General features: G+C 38.0%; 1 protein-coding gene across 4 annotated transcripts; it reads left to right on the top strand.

Annotated features, from left to right (window-relative positions):
* Positions 1-364: 364 nt before the first annotated feature.
* MSANTD4 (Myb/SANT DNA binding domain containing 4 with coiled-coils) lies at positions 365-14436 on the top strand. Of its 4 annotated transcripts, none has more exons than XM_060105305.1 (4): positions 365-493; positions 10346-10426; positions 10989-11606; positions 11958-14436. In XM_060105305.1, exons 3-4 carry the CDS (start codon positions 11145-11147, stop codon positions 12531-12533), a joined length of 1038 nt encoding a protein of 345 aa, XP_059961288.1. In that variant the 5' UTR covers positions 365-493; positions 10346-10426; positions 10989-11144; the 3' UTR covers positions 12534-14436. The 4 variants fall into 4 exon arrangements, with proteins under 4 accessions (XP_059961288.1, XP_059961289.1, XP_059961287.1 ...); XM_060105306.1 differs by lacking the exon at positions 10346-10426 and adding an exon at positions 772-901; XM_060105304.1 differs by lacking the exon at positions 10346-10426.
* The last annotated feature ends 934 nt before the right edge of the window (positions 14437-15370 follow it).

Here is a 15370-nt window from a genome sequence, read left to right as displayed (position 1 = left end):
CAGGTAAGGGTCAGGATAGGAGTAGAGTTTGGGGGCGGAACGACCTGTGTCCTAATCTGGCGGAACAGCCAGCGGGCTGATCGCTAGGGGCCAATCCTTTCCTAGAGGCCTTGATTGACAGAGCCGCGCGCCAAAGACTGAGCTTGAACGGGAGGCCATGACTCACAAGGGGCGGAATTCCAGGGCACTAACCCGGAACGGTTTGGGACTCGATTTCCTTTGTGAGGAAGACCTAGGGCGGGCCCTCTGCTAGAATGGCAGTATCCTCCGGGCCAATGGACGAACCTCGTTAAACGAGCGGCAGCCGCGCCAGCCAATGGTTTAGCGGTAGGAGGCGGGCGAAGTCAGTGGGCGGGGAATTAATGAAGCGTCTTTTTGCCACCCTACCCTCACACACCCCAGAGGCGAGCGTGGGGAGGTTCAGCGAGCTTGGGGAGGTTCGGCGAGCGTGGGGAGGTTCGGCGAGCGTGGGGAGGTTCCGCCAGCGTCGTAGGTGAGCCGTTGCGTCGCGGAGGAGGCTACTAGGGAAGTGGAGGCTCCGCGGCCGGTGGGTGCTAGCGTGGCAGCGTCAGGTAGCTGCCCCCCCCGCTGCCGGCTCTGGACCTGGCCCTGCGGCGTAGCAGACTACGACGTTCAGGAGAAATACCAGTCGCAGCTGCCGCCTGACCTGGGAGGGTAGGGAGGGCTCAAGCCGCTGAAACAAGGCTGCGAAAGTTTTTCGGCCGCCCAGTCGCGACTCTAGTTTAATTTGAGGAGCGGGGACTCTTCCAGGTTGCCCCACATCCTACCAGGTGCAGCCGTTGCCCTGTGGCCGAGTCATGGGCGCGCCCCCTACTCCTGGCTGGCCTCCCAGGAATTCAGCCTTCCTGGATCCTCCCAAGGGGCTGCTCCAAAGGAAGAGGTGGGGAGTGAGAGATACTTTATTAATATGATAACCAGCGACACTTAAGTAAACTTTAATCATTTACCTACCACAACTTATAGAGAAGAGCGTCCTATTCGGCAGGAAAGTGAATTTCCTCTAAGAATATGGTGGCAACGGTAGGGTGCGGGGTTGGAGGGAGGTGGGGAGCACACTTCCAAGAGGATTGGGGTGGGGGTTGGGGGAAGTTTGTAGACTTTGTGATGTTTTTCTTCTTGAACAGCCTAATGAGTTTACCTAAAAAAAAAGTTGGACCCAGAATTTACTGCCCGATTTAACTCAGACCTCTTACTTCTGTCTTATCGTGCAATATTTAGGAACTTCATTCTTAAGTATTAGTTCTTGAAAAAAATTGCCCAGGTATAATATGCCATTGGTGGTACACCATCTTCACAAGGCTTACCTAAGTGAACTACTTATACCTATTTCCAACCAGGAAAGAATTATTGTGAAATGGGATTTCAGGAAAATGGCTGTTCTCTGTGATTGGGCATGGAAGAACTATGAATTTTTTAGAGGTTGCAACTACTAAATTCCCTTTTGTAAAGATAGGGAAGAAAACCAATATGAAAGGGATAGTGTTTGACATCTAAAATGGCATCTTTTCATATTTTGTGAGGTGTTTAGCCCCAGCACCAAGAATATGTGCCTGGCACATAGTAGGAGTTTGATAAATATTTGAGTAAATTATTGGGTAATGGATGATGAAAATCTAAGCTGTTACATGAGTACCAAAATGTAAAGGAGAAGAGAGAAAAAAGAAATTCCTGGAAACATAGCTTAGTTTCTGTTCATGCAAGCATAGCTACCAAATTTCAACTCAAGTTTGCTTTGATTTGGGTACTGTCTTAACACTAATCAGATGTCAAAGATTTTCACACACTTAAGCCATGACTGACTGGAAACCTAAGATACATTTTGATGTCAATTTCAGTGAGGTAAAAAAATGTGTGTTAAAGTGCATTTTGTTGAGAGTTCCCTGGTAGTCTAGTGGTTAGGGTTCCGCAGTTTTACTGCTGTGACCCAAGATTCCCTGGTCAGGGAACTCCGCAAGCCGTGCCTCCCGGCCAAACATTTAAAAAAATTAAAAAATAAAGTGCATTTTGTCAATGAAATAGTTAATCAGTTTAGCATAGAACAGTCAGGGACAAAGGGATACCACTTTTGTAGGATAGAGATATGGAGTTACAAAATTGTTGGGGGGTGGAAACAGGATATGCACATAACAGCAACTGCTGCCAAAATTTTAAGAGTGTATTGACTCAAGCATAGTTTTAAAAGGATTGTTATTTTTATCATTATAAAATTGATCTCAGATTCTAAGAGCAGCAAAATCTCATTATGGATTTGTGCCTAAATTAGGATTCTCTTGACAACTGCAATCATTGTTTATTATTATGCACTTGTATTTTGCACGTTATAGTTTGTATATTATTACAGTAACATTGCCTCCATATAAAAGGTATATTGCTTGAATTTCAAAAATATGTGAATTTTCACAGATATATTTGCCTCTTATAGTAAGTTTTTTAACAAAGAATAAGTTCTTACAAGCCAACATTAAAGATTTGCTGACATTTGGTCCCAACCTAGCTATCCAACTTTGATTCCTGATACTTCTGCCATTTATTACTGTCCCTCATTATTCTATTTGTTTTTTAAGACCCAAATCAAGTGCTAATTCCTTCTCACAACCTCCCTTGATCCCACCAAAGATTTCTCCTTCTGAACACCCAGGTTATTCTGTTAATAACTTCTCGTTGCACTTTTCTTACATTCACATTATTCATCGAGTAAAGAAATATTCACTTACTATGTCCAGACTATACTAGGAAATGGATAATAGCTGGTATTTGTTAAGGGCTTAAGCTTCTTGACTGGATTATCTCATTTAATTCTCAAAACATCGTGAGGATTATTCTATTATTTTTCCCATTTATAATTTAGGAAATAAGTTTAAAAGGTTAAGTAATTTGCTTAAGATCACAGAGCTTCTAAGTGGTGGAATTAATATATAAGCCTATGTAGTCCGTATTCAAACTTGACATTTACAGTCTCCATTAAATTTTTTTCATGTAAATTTTATGTGTATGTTTTACTTAATTATAAATTATTTGATAGAAATAATATATTCATCTTTGATCCCTTATTGCTCCTAATGTAAAGTAAGTGATTATAATATAGCCTGATAGTGGAAGCATGTAGCAGGGACATTAGATTTAGATTTATGGGAACAGTGAAGGTGCTGAGGATGAATAATCACTGGCCAGATAAAAGAGCTGAGACCATGGGAATTGGGAGCATGTGCCAAAGGAATACATGTATGATAGTCCTAAGGTAGGGGTCATGAAAGCTAGAACTGGCTAGCTACTACAGTAGCCGATAGGCATAGATTGCTATTGAGCACTTGAAGTGTGGCTAGTCCAAAATACTCACTGGATTTTGAAGACTTAGTAGAAAAAAAGAATGTAAAATGTCTCGATTGCTTTTTATATTGTTTAAATATTGAAGTAATAATATTTTAGTATATTAGTTTAAATAACGTATCATAATTAATTTTTACCTGTTTCTCTTTACTTTTTTTTTAATGTGGCTACTAGAGGATTTAAAATTATATATGTGACTCTCATTATATTTGTATGGGACAGCACTGATCCAGAATTTAGAGGAATTTCAGAATGACATACTGTGTGTGCCCATACTGACGTGTATTGGAGAGGGTGGGTTGGGAAAGTATGTTTGGGGTTAGTATTGGAGGTGATAAAATTGGCAAAGGTAGATATGAAGATATATAGGTAGGACTCAGGGTTTGTAATAGGGAGAGAGAAAGACTAGGGAGAGTAAATTTACCTCTGAAATGTGTACAAAGCCTTTGAAAGGTTTTAAGCACTCAATACATATTTGTTGAATGAAGCATTGTGTCTTAATCACTCAATCGTAATGGATGTTTCCAATGTATATTCCTAGTTCAATCCTAATTCTAATAAAGATATGGCTAGCTGTCTAAAGACTTACAAGAAAGTTTGGTTCTCTAAAGAGAGCAGTCCATTTCTACTTAAGTCTAAATTGACTTAGCTTGTATTCCTTTGATTTATTCCCAACACATAGGAGTGTGAATTGGTTCTTACAATTAGACATATTCCTTTTCCACCTGACATGGCTTTCTCCTGGGCGTATTTTTCTGAAAAGAGTCCAGCTTTGTCTGTGTTGTAAGTCTTGTGGCAGATGAAGCCTTAATGATCTCTGAAGGGAAATTTCTTAGCAGCTACAACATTTGCACTCCATCTTGCCTCTCTGTACACATTTGAGCAAGTAGACTTTTAACACTGATTCTCTAGCGGGGTGCTTCTCAATACTGGCTGCAATTGAGAATCACCTGGAGAAGATTTTTTTTAACTTTATTGAAGAATAATTGGTAAATATAATTGTATATGTTTAAAGTATACAGCATGATGATCGATATACCTAATACATTATGGAATGATTACCAAGATAGAGATAATTAACACATCCATTATCTCAAATAGTTAACTCTGTGTGTGTGTATGTGTTGAGAATGCTTAATATCTGCTAGAGCACTTTTTAAACTCCCAATGCCTAGCAGTATTTTAAGATTGTTTTAATTGCTTAGAGATAGGGACTGGTTATAAGAATTTTTTAAAAGCTCCCTAGGTGATTTTTTTTTTTTTTTTTCTTTTTGCGGTATGTGGGCCTCTCACTGTTGTGGCCTCTCCCGTTGCGGAGCACAGGCTCCGGATGCGCAGGCCCAGCGGCCATGGCTCACGGGCCCAGCCGCTCCGCGGCATATGGGATCCTCCCAGACCGGGGCACGAACCCGTATCCCCTGCATCGGCAGGCGGACTCTTAACCACTGCGCCACCAGGGAGGCCCTCCCTAGGTGATTTTGATGTGCTGTAGATCTGTACTAATATATGCTATTGAGTTCTTAGAATGTGTTTAGTAAAAAGTGAGATGTGCTCTAACTGTAAAATATACACTGGATTCAAAGACTTAGTAGCAAAACAAGAATGGAAACTCCCTCATTAATCATTTTTACATTGACCATATATTGGAAAGATAATATATTGAATTTATGGGGTTAAATATGTTAAAATTAATTCTACATTTTTTTTTTGGTTTTGTTTCATTTTTGCTTTTCTGAGGCTACTAGAAGATTTTAAATTACATGTGTGGATCCCTATTTGTATTGGTGTAGTCCAAGGACCAGCAACATCAACATCATTTGGGAATCTGTCAGAAATGTAGAATCACTGGTCCCACTCCAGACCTACTGAATCAGAATCTCTCTTTTTTTTTTTTTTTTTTGGTACGCGGGCCTCTCACTGTTGTGGCTTCTCCCGTTGCGGAGCACAGGCTCCGGACGCGCAGGCTCAGCGGCCATGGCTCACGGGCCCAGCCGCTCCGCGGTACGTGGGATCTTCTGGGACCGGGGCACGAACCTGTGTCCCCTGCATTGGCAGGCGGACTCTCAACTATTGCGCCACCAGGGAAGCCCAAGAATCTCATTTTAATAAGCGCTCCAGATGATTCAAATACATAAGGTTTGAGAGACAACGTCTTTAGAATTTTTTCAATTTCATAATTTTTCTTCATTTTTTGTTGATTATTTTTCATTGTAGAGGGTGGTAAGTTTTTACATTCATGATTCCCTCTTTGTCTCTTCATTTGTCCTTTAGAATCATTCATATACATCTCATTTTTCTGTTTTCAATTTTCCTTTCATTTTTTTATAATTTTACATCTCAACATCTTCAACAGTCACTGCTTTTTAAATTAATGAATGGAATTAATATGCATTCATGTAATATGTGTAATATATAATGTGTTCATAAATACATATGTACTTTTATATATTCATATATGATCTTCTGGAAAACATCTCAAGAAATTATTAATATCAGTTACACTGGTGGTGGAGAGAGATTTTCACTTAATTTTGTTCCTTTATTTAGGTTCTCTAACCATATCTATGTATTTTACTGTTTTTGTTTTTAAAGTCAACAGAGATTTATGGGTATTGGGTTTATGGAACTTTAAAAAAATGTATTTTTCTGTAATAAAAATCTCTCATAAGTATATTTTTAATATAATGTTAATCACTTCAAAGTAAAATGAAACAGATGTGCTCTAGGCAAACAAACAGCTATATGACTGAGACAAACGACTGTATACGTGATCCCTAGAACTGGTGGTTGGTGGTGGACAGAGTGAACGAACCTGTTGGAGAGCATAGCATGTTCTTCTATAAATGTTCCTAAGTTGAAAACTGAGCTTGTGTGAGTATGTACACACACATAGACATATGTACACATTCCTTTTCTGGTTTTGTTGGCTTGCATTAACATAGTAAAATGTTGTGCTAAGCCATATTCATACTCTAATTGGGCATCATATTCCATTATGTAGCTGTAGTATAGTTTATTCATCCAATCCCTTATTGATGAATATTTATATTTTTACCATGCTTCTACCTTTTAAATATGACAGTGCTTTTTAAATGGTTCAAGAAGCTATTTAAATGGTCTGAAACATGCTGTATCTTTTGGAAACAAAAAGTCATCCTTAATGCATCCTAAGTAATTTGATATGGAATTTGATGTAACTTTAGCAATCTGTTCTATTTTTAAGGACATCTAACCTGCTGATTTTGTTTTTTAAATATATCTTTGATAACCTGCTCATCATTGGTTCATACTGCCTAAGTAGTAACATAGCCTATTTATTTAAAATTTCCTTTCAGAATTTTGTATAACTTGTTAACTGTTATGTTGTTTGGCATAGTTACAGGGTAGGTAGTTTATCTGAAGTCTTCACTTAATCTCATAAACTGCTTCTTGCCTATATTGACTTGAGCTGCCTTTTGCTTTTAAACATACGCTTTGCCCATAGCAGTTTCAGTTTTGCTAGCTGACCTTACTTGAGTTATTTTCCATTTCATTTTCTGCTCTCTTTCCCATCCCTCAATCACCGTCTTATTTTAAGTTGTATTTTTACCTCCTCTTGTTTGTTAGGCATAGTGTTATGTGTTCAGGATACTGCCTTTGGAGCAGGTGGGCTACCATCTTCCAGATCCTCATAGGGGTGGAGCAAATGGTAGAGGAAGGGGAAAGCCAAGTTTGACTGCAGTAATTCCTTGAAATATGCTGCAACTGCAACATAGGTACTAAAGAGAAGTGTATTTGGGCTGGTTTAATAATGTGTAAATCAATTTGCTTCAGTTCCTTTTTTGTGTTGCTTATAAATATAGTATTTCATGAGTATTCTTCAGTTGCCTCTAGAGAAAAGCAGAATACTTGCCCAGCCCAATTGATACCTTGAATTACATAAGGAATGTTAGGTCAGTGTAAATTAAATGTGATCCTCTAAAATTACAAGTCTTTTAGAATGTTCACTAAACTGTTGTGGGGATCAGATGTTAAAACATTCCCTTTTCTTAATTTTTATTAGGTAATATTTGAAATATGCAAAAATCATGTAGCTTTAAGTGTGCTAGTAAAGTAACTCCCTGACCACTCAAAAGAAAAATGTTCTAGTTTGTAACATTTATCCATTTCTATGTTGTAAATACTGCCATCTTGGCCAGTTTCTAGTTCGCAATATGACATTACTGAATGTGGAGTTGGGAAGAGATGTGCACAATGACCTTTGCCAGCTCACATCAGCAGGCTCCAATATACCACTAATGTTACAAAGCATAATGATAAAGACCCACAAACCTACCACTTGACCTACGAACTAGAACAATACCAATATTATTGTGGCCTTTCTGTTTCCTATGTCAAAATTATTTAAAGGTTTGCCTTTCGTGCAATAATAGTGAACCTAATTTGCTGTGTTCCAGGAACTACTCCATATTTTACTAAAACCTTTAATCCTTACAGTATCTCTATGAAGTAATAATATTATTTTACAGGTGGAATTGCACATAGGGAATTTAAATAAGGCCACACAGCTAGGAAGTGGCAGAGTCAGGATTCTAACCCAGGCAGTCTGACTGCAGAACGTGTGCTCATAACCATTACACTACACTACCTCTTTTGATGATATATTTTTTAATAGATCTTTATTGGAGTATAATTGCTTCATAATACTGTGTTAGTTTCTGTTGTACAACAAAGTGAATCAGCCATATGCATACATATATCCCCATATCCCCTCCCTCTTGAGCCTCCCTCCCATCCTCCCTATCCCACCCCTCTAGGTCATCACAGAGCACTGAGCTGATCTCCCTGTGCTGTGCTGCTGCTTCCCACTAGCTAACTATTTTACATTCGGTAGTGTATATATGTCGATGCTACTCTCACTTCACCCCAGCTTCCCCCTCCTGCCCCATGTCCTCAAGTCCATTCTCTATGTCTGCGTCTTTATTCCTGCCCTGCCACTAGGTTCATCAGTACTATTTTTTTTTTAGATTCCACAGATATGTGTTAGCATACGGTATTTGTTTTTCTCTTTCTGACTTACTTCACTCTGTATGACGGACTCTAGGTCCATCCATCTCACTACAAATAACTCAATTTCGTTTCTTTTTATGGCTGAGTAATATTCTATTGTATATATGTGCCACATCTTCTTTATCTGTTTATCTGTTGATGGACACTTAACGTTGCTTCCATGTCCTGGTTATTGTAAATAGTGCTGCAATGAAGATTGTGGTACATGTCTCTTTTTGAATTATGGTTTTTGTATGAATATGTTTGCTTATATTGTAGTGACAGGAGGCTTATATTTGACTATAAAGGCAGGATTTGCCTAGGGCAAGATCCAAAGTGCTGCCACTGATTATACATTCTCATTTAGTGGATTTCAATTTTATTATTAAAATGTCTCAAGAAATTTTGGAAGTCTGCTTTAGGCATAGTTTGCAATCTTTTTTTTGTTTTTGCATGCTTTGCCCTTTTTGTGGGTGTATGAAATTGACAATGATTTCTTGAGAGTTTATTTTCTACTCTTTTGAACTTTTAGTTCTCTCTAGTCTCCATTTCAGCAGCAAGTAGCAGTTCAGGAGATGGTTATTCTACATCAGAGGTTAGAAACAAAAAGATGTGGTGGGTATGTTTTTGGTGATGTTATTACATACAAAGGCAGTTGAAAAAGATTACTGGAAACTTGAGAAGGAAAAAATGCATAAAAGTTTAGTGAAATCTTAAAAAAAAATACCTTTTTATTAGAGTTTTAAGGGATTTGCATCCACTTTTAAGTCCTAGAGAGAAGAGGCTCAAACAGTGATAGAAAAGATTTGTGCATTTTCTGATTAAATTTAGTTAGCCTTACTCAATTGCTGTATTTTTGCTTCAGTAGAAAATCCTATTTATATTTTTAATTACCAGGGAAAAATTTTTCACTCTAATAAAAATTTTAAACTGGCAGATATTAAAGTTTTTAAGAGAAGAAACCATGGTAGAGTGAAACATAACTGGTTGAAACTTTGGAGAGTTTTTCTGCCTATATACAGAACTTTATCCAAGGTTTCTTCCACATAGATAAGGATCTGTTCTTTTTGAAAATTTTCTACTAAAAGGCATCTCAAAACTTAGCAACACATTTCTAAGATTTAGCTATCACAAGCTGCTAATAAAGTGGAAGGAGATGTGGCCTAAGGGAGCCTGAATTTATATCCAAGTTTGGTCATTTAACTAGCCATGTAATGTGCAAATTATTCAACTTGTCTGAATCTTGTCGTATAAATACAAATGCAAATGATGGTATCTCACATTCAGTGCTGTGGTGGGGATTAAATGACAGGACATGAAACTTAATGGATATTTGGTATTTTTTTCTTTGTATTGGCAGGAAATGTGGACCTTAACTGCCTCATCCCACCCTCTCATTTTGTAAGCAAGGGAAAAAAAATTGGCTCTGTAGCAGTGATCAGTATGTGAATTAGAAGTCATAAACCATGGTTTGTTTATATATCCCTTACTCTTTCTGAGCCCTTGTCCCCATTACATACTTTTAAATTCTCTTTTCCAAGGAAAAGACCCATTCAACATCTTTTCCAGTTTGCTAGTGTGCCTTCCCATAATGCAAAGGCTAGATAGCAGAAAAACTACATTTCCCAGCTATTGTATTAAGGATTTGGATGTGCTTTAGATTCCACCAAACAGATGCACTATTTATAAGACTCGAAATCAAAGTCTGTAAGAGAATCAGGTGTGTGAAGCATTTGTTTCACTGGTGTGAGTCAGCCCCATGGTTTTCAAACTTTAGCATGTATTAGAATCATCTGGAAGGCTTATTGAAACACACATTGCTGGATCTTGCCCCCAGAGTTCCTTATTCAAATGGTCTGGGGTGGGGCCTGAAAAGCTTACCTTTCTAACAAGTTTCAGGTACACCCTCTTTCAGAGTCTAAATTTTTTTTTCCTTTTTGACATCCCAAACTAATGGTCATTTTGGCAGGTTGACTCATTTATTCATTCAAAAAGTTTATGGTATGCCTACCATATGCCAGGATCTCTGCTAGACTCTGAGGACATGATGGTGAGTAGAAATGTTGCTGTCCTCATGAAACTTCTAATGAAATGGGAAAGAGACATTCTTAGTTGTATGTTAGCACAAGTGTAACATTTAGATGAAGACAACGAGTAATTTGACTTGTCAGCAAAGGCTTCACTGAGGAGCAGATGTCTAATCTGCAAGCTGAAAGATGAGAAGGAATTAAGTAGGCTAGGCAGGGAACAATCCATTTCCTAGGCAGAGGGAACAGCGTGTGCAGAAGCCCTGAACAGGGAAAGGGATTGACAAGAATGGGTGACTGGAAGAAGGCCTTTGTAGTTAGAGTAGAAAGGATGAATTTGGGAGAGTAGAGTAGAAGTAGGGAGCAAGTCAAGAGTGAATACTGGCAATTAGGAACCATTACAGCAGCCTAGGTGAGAGAAAATGGTATCTTGGACTGTGGTAATGCTGGCAGAGACACAAATATAGTCAGTTTTGAGCCATATTTAGAGGTCTTTTGTTTTTGTTTTTTTAATTATATAGCTTATTGGGTTGAAGTACATTGCAGAAGTTGCAGGTTGATTGATTTTTACTTTTTTCTCTTTAGGAATCATCCATCCTGCCTGTGCTACTGGATGAATGGAAAACTCTGATTTAAACAAAGTACTAAAAAGGAATTGTCCTTGATTTTTGTACTTCGTAGCATTCCTCAAAATTCTTTTTACATCTTCTCTTACTGTAAAAACTGCATTTAAGTTAGAAAATGAAGCAATTGAAAAGGAAAAGGAAAAGCAATTTCAGTGTACAAGAAACTCAGACCCTTTTGAAAGAAATTACAAAAAGGAAAGAAGTCATTTTTTCCAAGCAGCTCAATACAACAATAAATGTGATGAAGCGAATGGCTTGGGAGGAGATTGCACAGTGTGTGAATGCTGTAGGAGAAGGAGAACAGAGAACAGGGACAGAAGTGAAAAGGAGGTACCTTGACTGGCGAGCACTTATGAAGAGAAAGAGGATGAAGGCGAACATTAAGCTAGTTGGTTCGGGGTTTCCCCTTCCCACATCTGATTTAGATGACTCTCTCACTGAAGAGATAGATGAAAAGATTGGATTCCGAAATGATACAAATTTTGATTGGCAAAATGTGGCAGATTTCAGGGATGCAGGTGGATCCTTAACTGAAGTCAAAGTGGAAGAGGAAGAAAGAGATCCCCAGAGTCCTGAAGTAAGTATTAGCCTGTGTGAACCCTCTTTTTATTTCTCCATTTCTGATATGAAAGTTTATTATAGACCAGGAACAGTTAAGAAATTCCCAGATTTTCAAGCTAACTTAAAAATAGTATATAACAAAGTCATTCCATTTTTTTCCATCTTAATATCATCAATCTCTTTCTTCTCACCTAAGTATACTTCCCTTAATTATATATATTGATGTCAGGTAATAGTAAATATTTTTCAAAATTCAAAGTAAATGGTTTTGTGTGCTCAAACAATACAGAAAACTTTTAAGAAATTCTTAGACAAATTAACAACCATGAAGTATAAATAAATACTGAGAACTACTTTTCTCTTTTAGTTTGAGATTGAAGAGGAAGAAGAAATGTTGTCATCAGTCATACCAGATTCCAGGAGGGAAAGTGAGCTTCCTGATTTCCCCCACATTGATGAGTTTTTTACTCTGAATTCAACACCATCTAGGTCTGCATATGATGAGCCCCATTTGCTTGTAAACATAGAGAAACAGAAACTAGAATTGGAAAAACGACGGCTCGATATTGAGGCTGAAAGACTGCAGGTAGAGAAGGAACGCCTACAGATTGAGAAAGAGAGGCTGCGACAGTTAGACATGGAGCATGAGCGGCTTCAGCTGGAGAAGGAGCGGCTGCAGATTGAAAGAGAGAAGTTGAGGTTACAGATAGTCACCTCAGAGAAACCATCTTTGGAAAATGAACTTGGTCAAGGAGAAAAGTCCATATATCAACCACAGGATATAGAAACAGAGAAGTTAAAACTTGAGAGAGAACGCTTGCAACTGGAAAAAGATAGGCTGCAGTTTTTAAAATTTGAATCAGAGAAGCTGCAGATTGAAAAGGAGCGCTTACAAGTAGAGAAAGAGAGACTACGAATGCAGAAGGAAGGACACTTGCAGTGATTTATCTAGGTCTCCATTTATCAATCGTTTGTAAACCATAGGCTTAGATAATATAAAAATGGTTGCAGGATTAGCTGTATTTTTCCTGTTTAATATTAGTGTTTTCACTAGGAAAAAGATAGTTATTTGTGGGTAATTATATGCTTAAGTAGTATATTATATAAAAACTATGTGCCCTTGCATAAACAGTATAGCAAAAACTATTCTATACTCCTTAAATTAATAAAATTACATAGAGTCTTGTCTAATCTGTGCACTCAGAGTTTACAATTATGTCTGTAAAATTCTAGCTCAATAGTTCTCAACTGGGGGTGACTTTGGCTCCCAAGAGACATTTGGCAGTGTCTGGAGACATTTTTCGTTGTCAAAACTGGGCAGTGGGGCATGTTGCTACTGGCATGTAGTAGGGAGAGACCAGGGATTCCTACATCCTGCAATGCACAGGACAGCCCCCCACAAAAAAGAATGATCCAACCCAAATATCAACATTGCTGAGGTTGAGAAACCCTGTCCTAGCCTGACTGAGCACCTCTTCAGCTTTGTTTCAGTTTCAGAATATTAAAACCTCAGATATTTATGTGGGAGTTACTTAAATGGCCCAAAACTTTAACTATGAAACATTACTGTGTAGTATATTGAATATAGAAAGTAATGAAGATTATAGGTATTTTATTCATACGTTTCCATCTGTAAATAACGTGAGAGTCAGAAAACAATGTAGGGAACATCAGAGATTGTCCAAAGTGGGTCACTTTGAAAAGCAGTTCATTCGTCTAGCTATTGATGCTTTAGATACCACACACACTTTTTAAACTTTAGTTACCCTTTCTTCTTTGACTCCATTGTCTCAACTGAGACAAAAATTTTCATTTCAACCATGTACTGAAATCTTAATGTAAGTGGTTGAAACTAGTAAAAATGTTACCAATTTAAACATGGTACCAGTAGTCAATGAGCTTGAACTCAGTAAGTGGTAATTTGATTTTTAAAATAGATAATAGCTATTTGGAACGGGGAGTGGGGGTGGGGGGAGAATGTCCTTGTATCCAATAGTAATGATGATGGTGATGAAATAATGATAGTAGCTGTGTGTTTTGAATTAGGGAATCACTTACTGCACACTACCTGACCTAATCTGTAGAAAACTGAGAGTAGTATCTATTATTATTCCTGAATCTGAGGCTTAGAAGTCATAGAGTGTGTAAATGGCTAATTTCATATATCATGATGTATTTTGTCTTTGCCCCTCCCTGTGCAACAAAGTATGTATCTTTAGTCCCTTTGGTATTTATTCTGAGACCAAGGGCTTGCTTAATTTGGTGATTTGCCTTCAGTCCCCTGAAGGTACTTCTTCCACAATCCAGGTGATTCTAATGCACACTAAAGTTGAGAATCACTGCACGAGATCACTTTGTATTTTCCCATCTCCAGGGCTGATATGTAGCCTTAGTATATCTCCTCTATTGACAGGTACTACCTTGATTCTGCATTTGGTCCTTGTTAATTTAAGAATGTCTTGAAACCATATGTGACATTTGAGTATGGGTATATAAGGAAAAAATATACTTCTTAGTTACCTTGACTTTGAAATAGTGTTATTTTTCTATAACTGAAATAAATGCTTCTACCATAAAAATAAAATTTGCCTATACTAACTATGTGAACGTTTATCATTTCAAGTGATGCTCAGTGCTATGAGGGTTGTTATCAAGCCTGGAAAAGAGCTTTATCATGGTGAGTGGGGGAAAGGGGCCTAAACATTTGTGTTAGACATTGTGCTATGTGCTTTTTCATACATTATTTTATTTGTTTCTCAAAACAATCCTGAGCTAAGTCATGTTAGCCCTACTTTTATAAGTAAGGAAATAGTGCCTCAGAATACTTGAAAAATGATATGCCAATACTGACCCAAGATTTTAGCATAAGAGCTCTAAGGAGAAGGAGTATTGAAAGTTTGTAGGTGTAGTTTTAAGTATTGTAGCTTGGTCACTTGCTACTTGTGAAAGTCATTTACTCTGTGATTTGATTTCCTCGTGTAAAATGAGCGTAATGATATCTGCTCTGCCTATGCTTCATAGTTCTTTTTTTGTTAATAAAATGGTATTGAAACAATAATATGCTATTTTAAAGGCAAGTTGATATTAGTGTTACATTTAAGATACATAGATATTAATTTCCTAGAAGTAAGCATTGAAGATAGCCAATATTATTTATGGATGGAGCATTCTTGGTTACTATAAGTAAGAGACTTAAAAAAAAAGAAGCATCAGCTTAATATCTTCCAGGGCTTTGGTTGAGGAGCCTTGGGTTTCTTAACCCTGCCCCAGGTATAGATGGATTGGGTTGGGTCACTATAGTAGGAAACTTCATTGCTGCATTTCTGAAGTGGTAGGCACACTGGGAGTGAGTCATTTTGGTTAGTTATTTCTGTGTAACAAACCACTCCAAAACAGTGGCTCATGTTGCTTATGATTTTAGAGGCAATTAGGCTGAGCTCAGTTGGGTGGTTCTGATTTTGGCTGGGTTCTCATGGTCAGCTGCAGGTTAGTTAGGCTGTTCAGCTTCTGGGGATGTTAACTGGATATTGGTTCAGGGTGGCGGGTTGTCTTAGCTCTCCTGATGGTGTTTAATCCTTTAACAGGATTTGTTTTAATGGGGATGGCAGGAGTTCAAGAGCGAAAGAAGTGATTCTCAAAGTGTCTTGAGGTCAAGGCTCAGGACTGGCACTTCACTCTGCTGCACGATACTGGCCAAAAATCATCGGGTCAGACCAGAGTTGAGAGGTGGGGAATAGAGTCCACCTCTTGATATGAGGAGCTGTAAAGTCTTTGCAAAAA

Source organism: Mesoplodon densirostris, chromosome 7 (assembly GCF_025265405.1).
Source record: "Mesoplodon densirostris isolate mMesDen1 chromosome 7, mMesDen1 primary haplotype, whole genome shotgun sequence".
Taxonomy (NCBI): domain Eukaryota; kingdom Metazoa; phylum Chordata; class Mammalia; order Artiodactyla; family Ziphiidae; genus Mesoplodon; species Mesoplodon densirostris.
Note: the sequence above shows the minus strand (reverse complement) of the source record. Positions and strands in the feature narration are given on the sequence as shown.

Excerpts from the sequence above, each read along its gene's own strand:
- MSANTD4 (XM_060105304.1), top strand. The coding sequence starts at position 11,145 with ATGAAGCAATTGAAAAGGAAAAGGAAAAGCAATTTCAGTGTACAAGAA. Across the intron at positions 11,607-11,957 it reads GAGATCCCCAGAGTCCTGAA|TTTGAGATTGAAGAGGAAGA; the intron begins GTAAGTATTAGC and ends TTTCTCTTTTAG.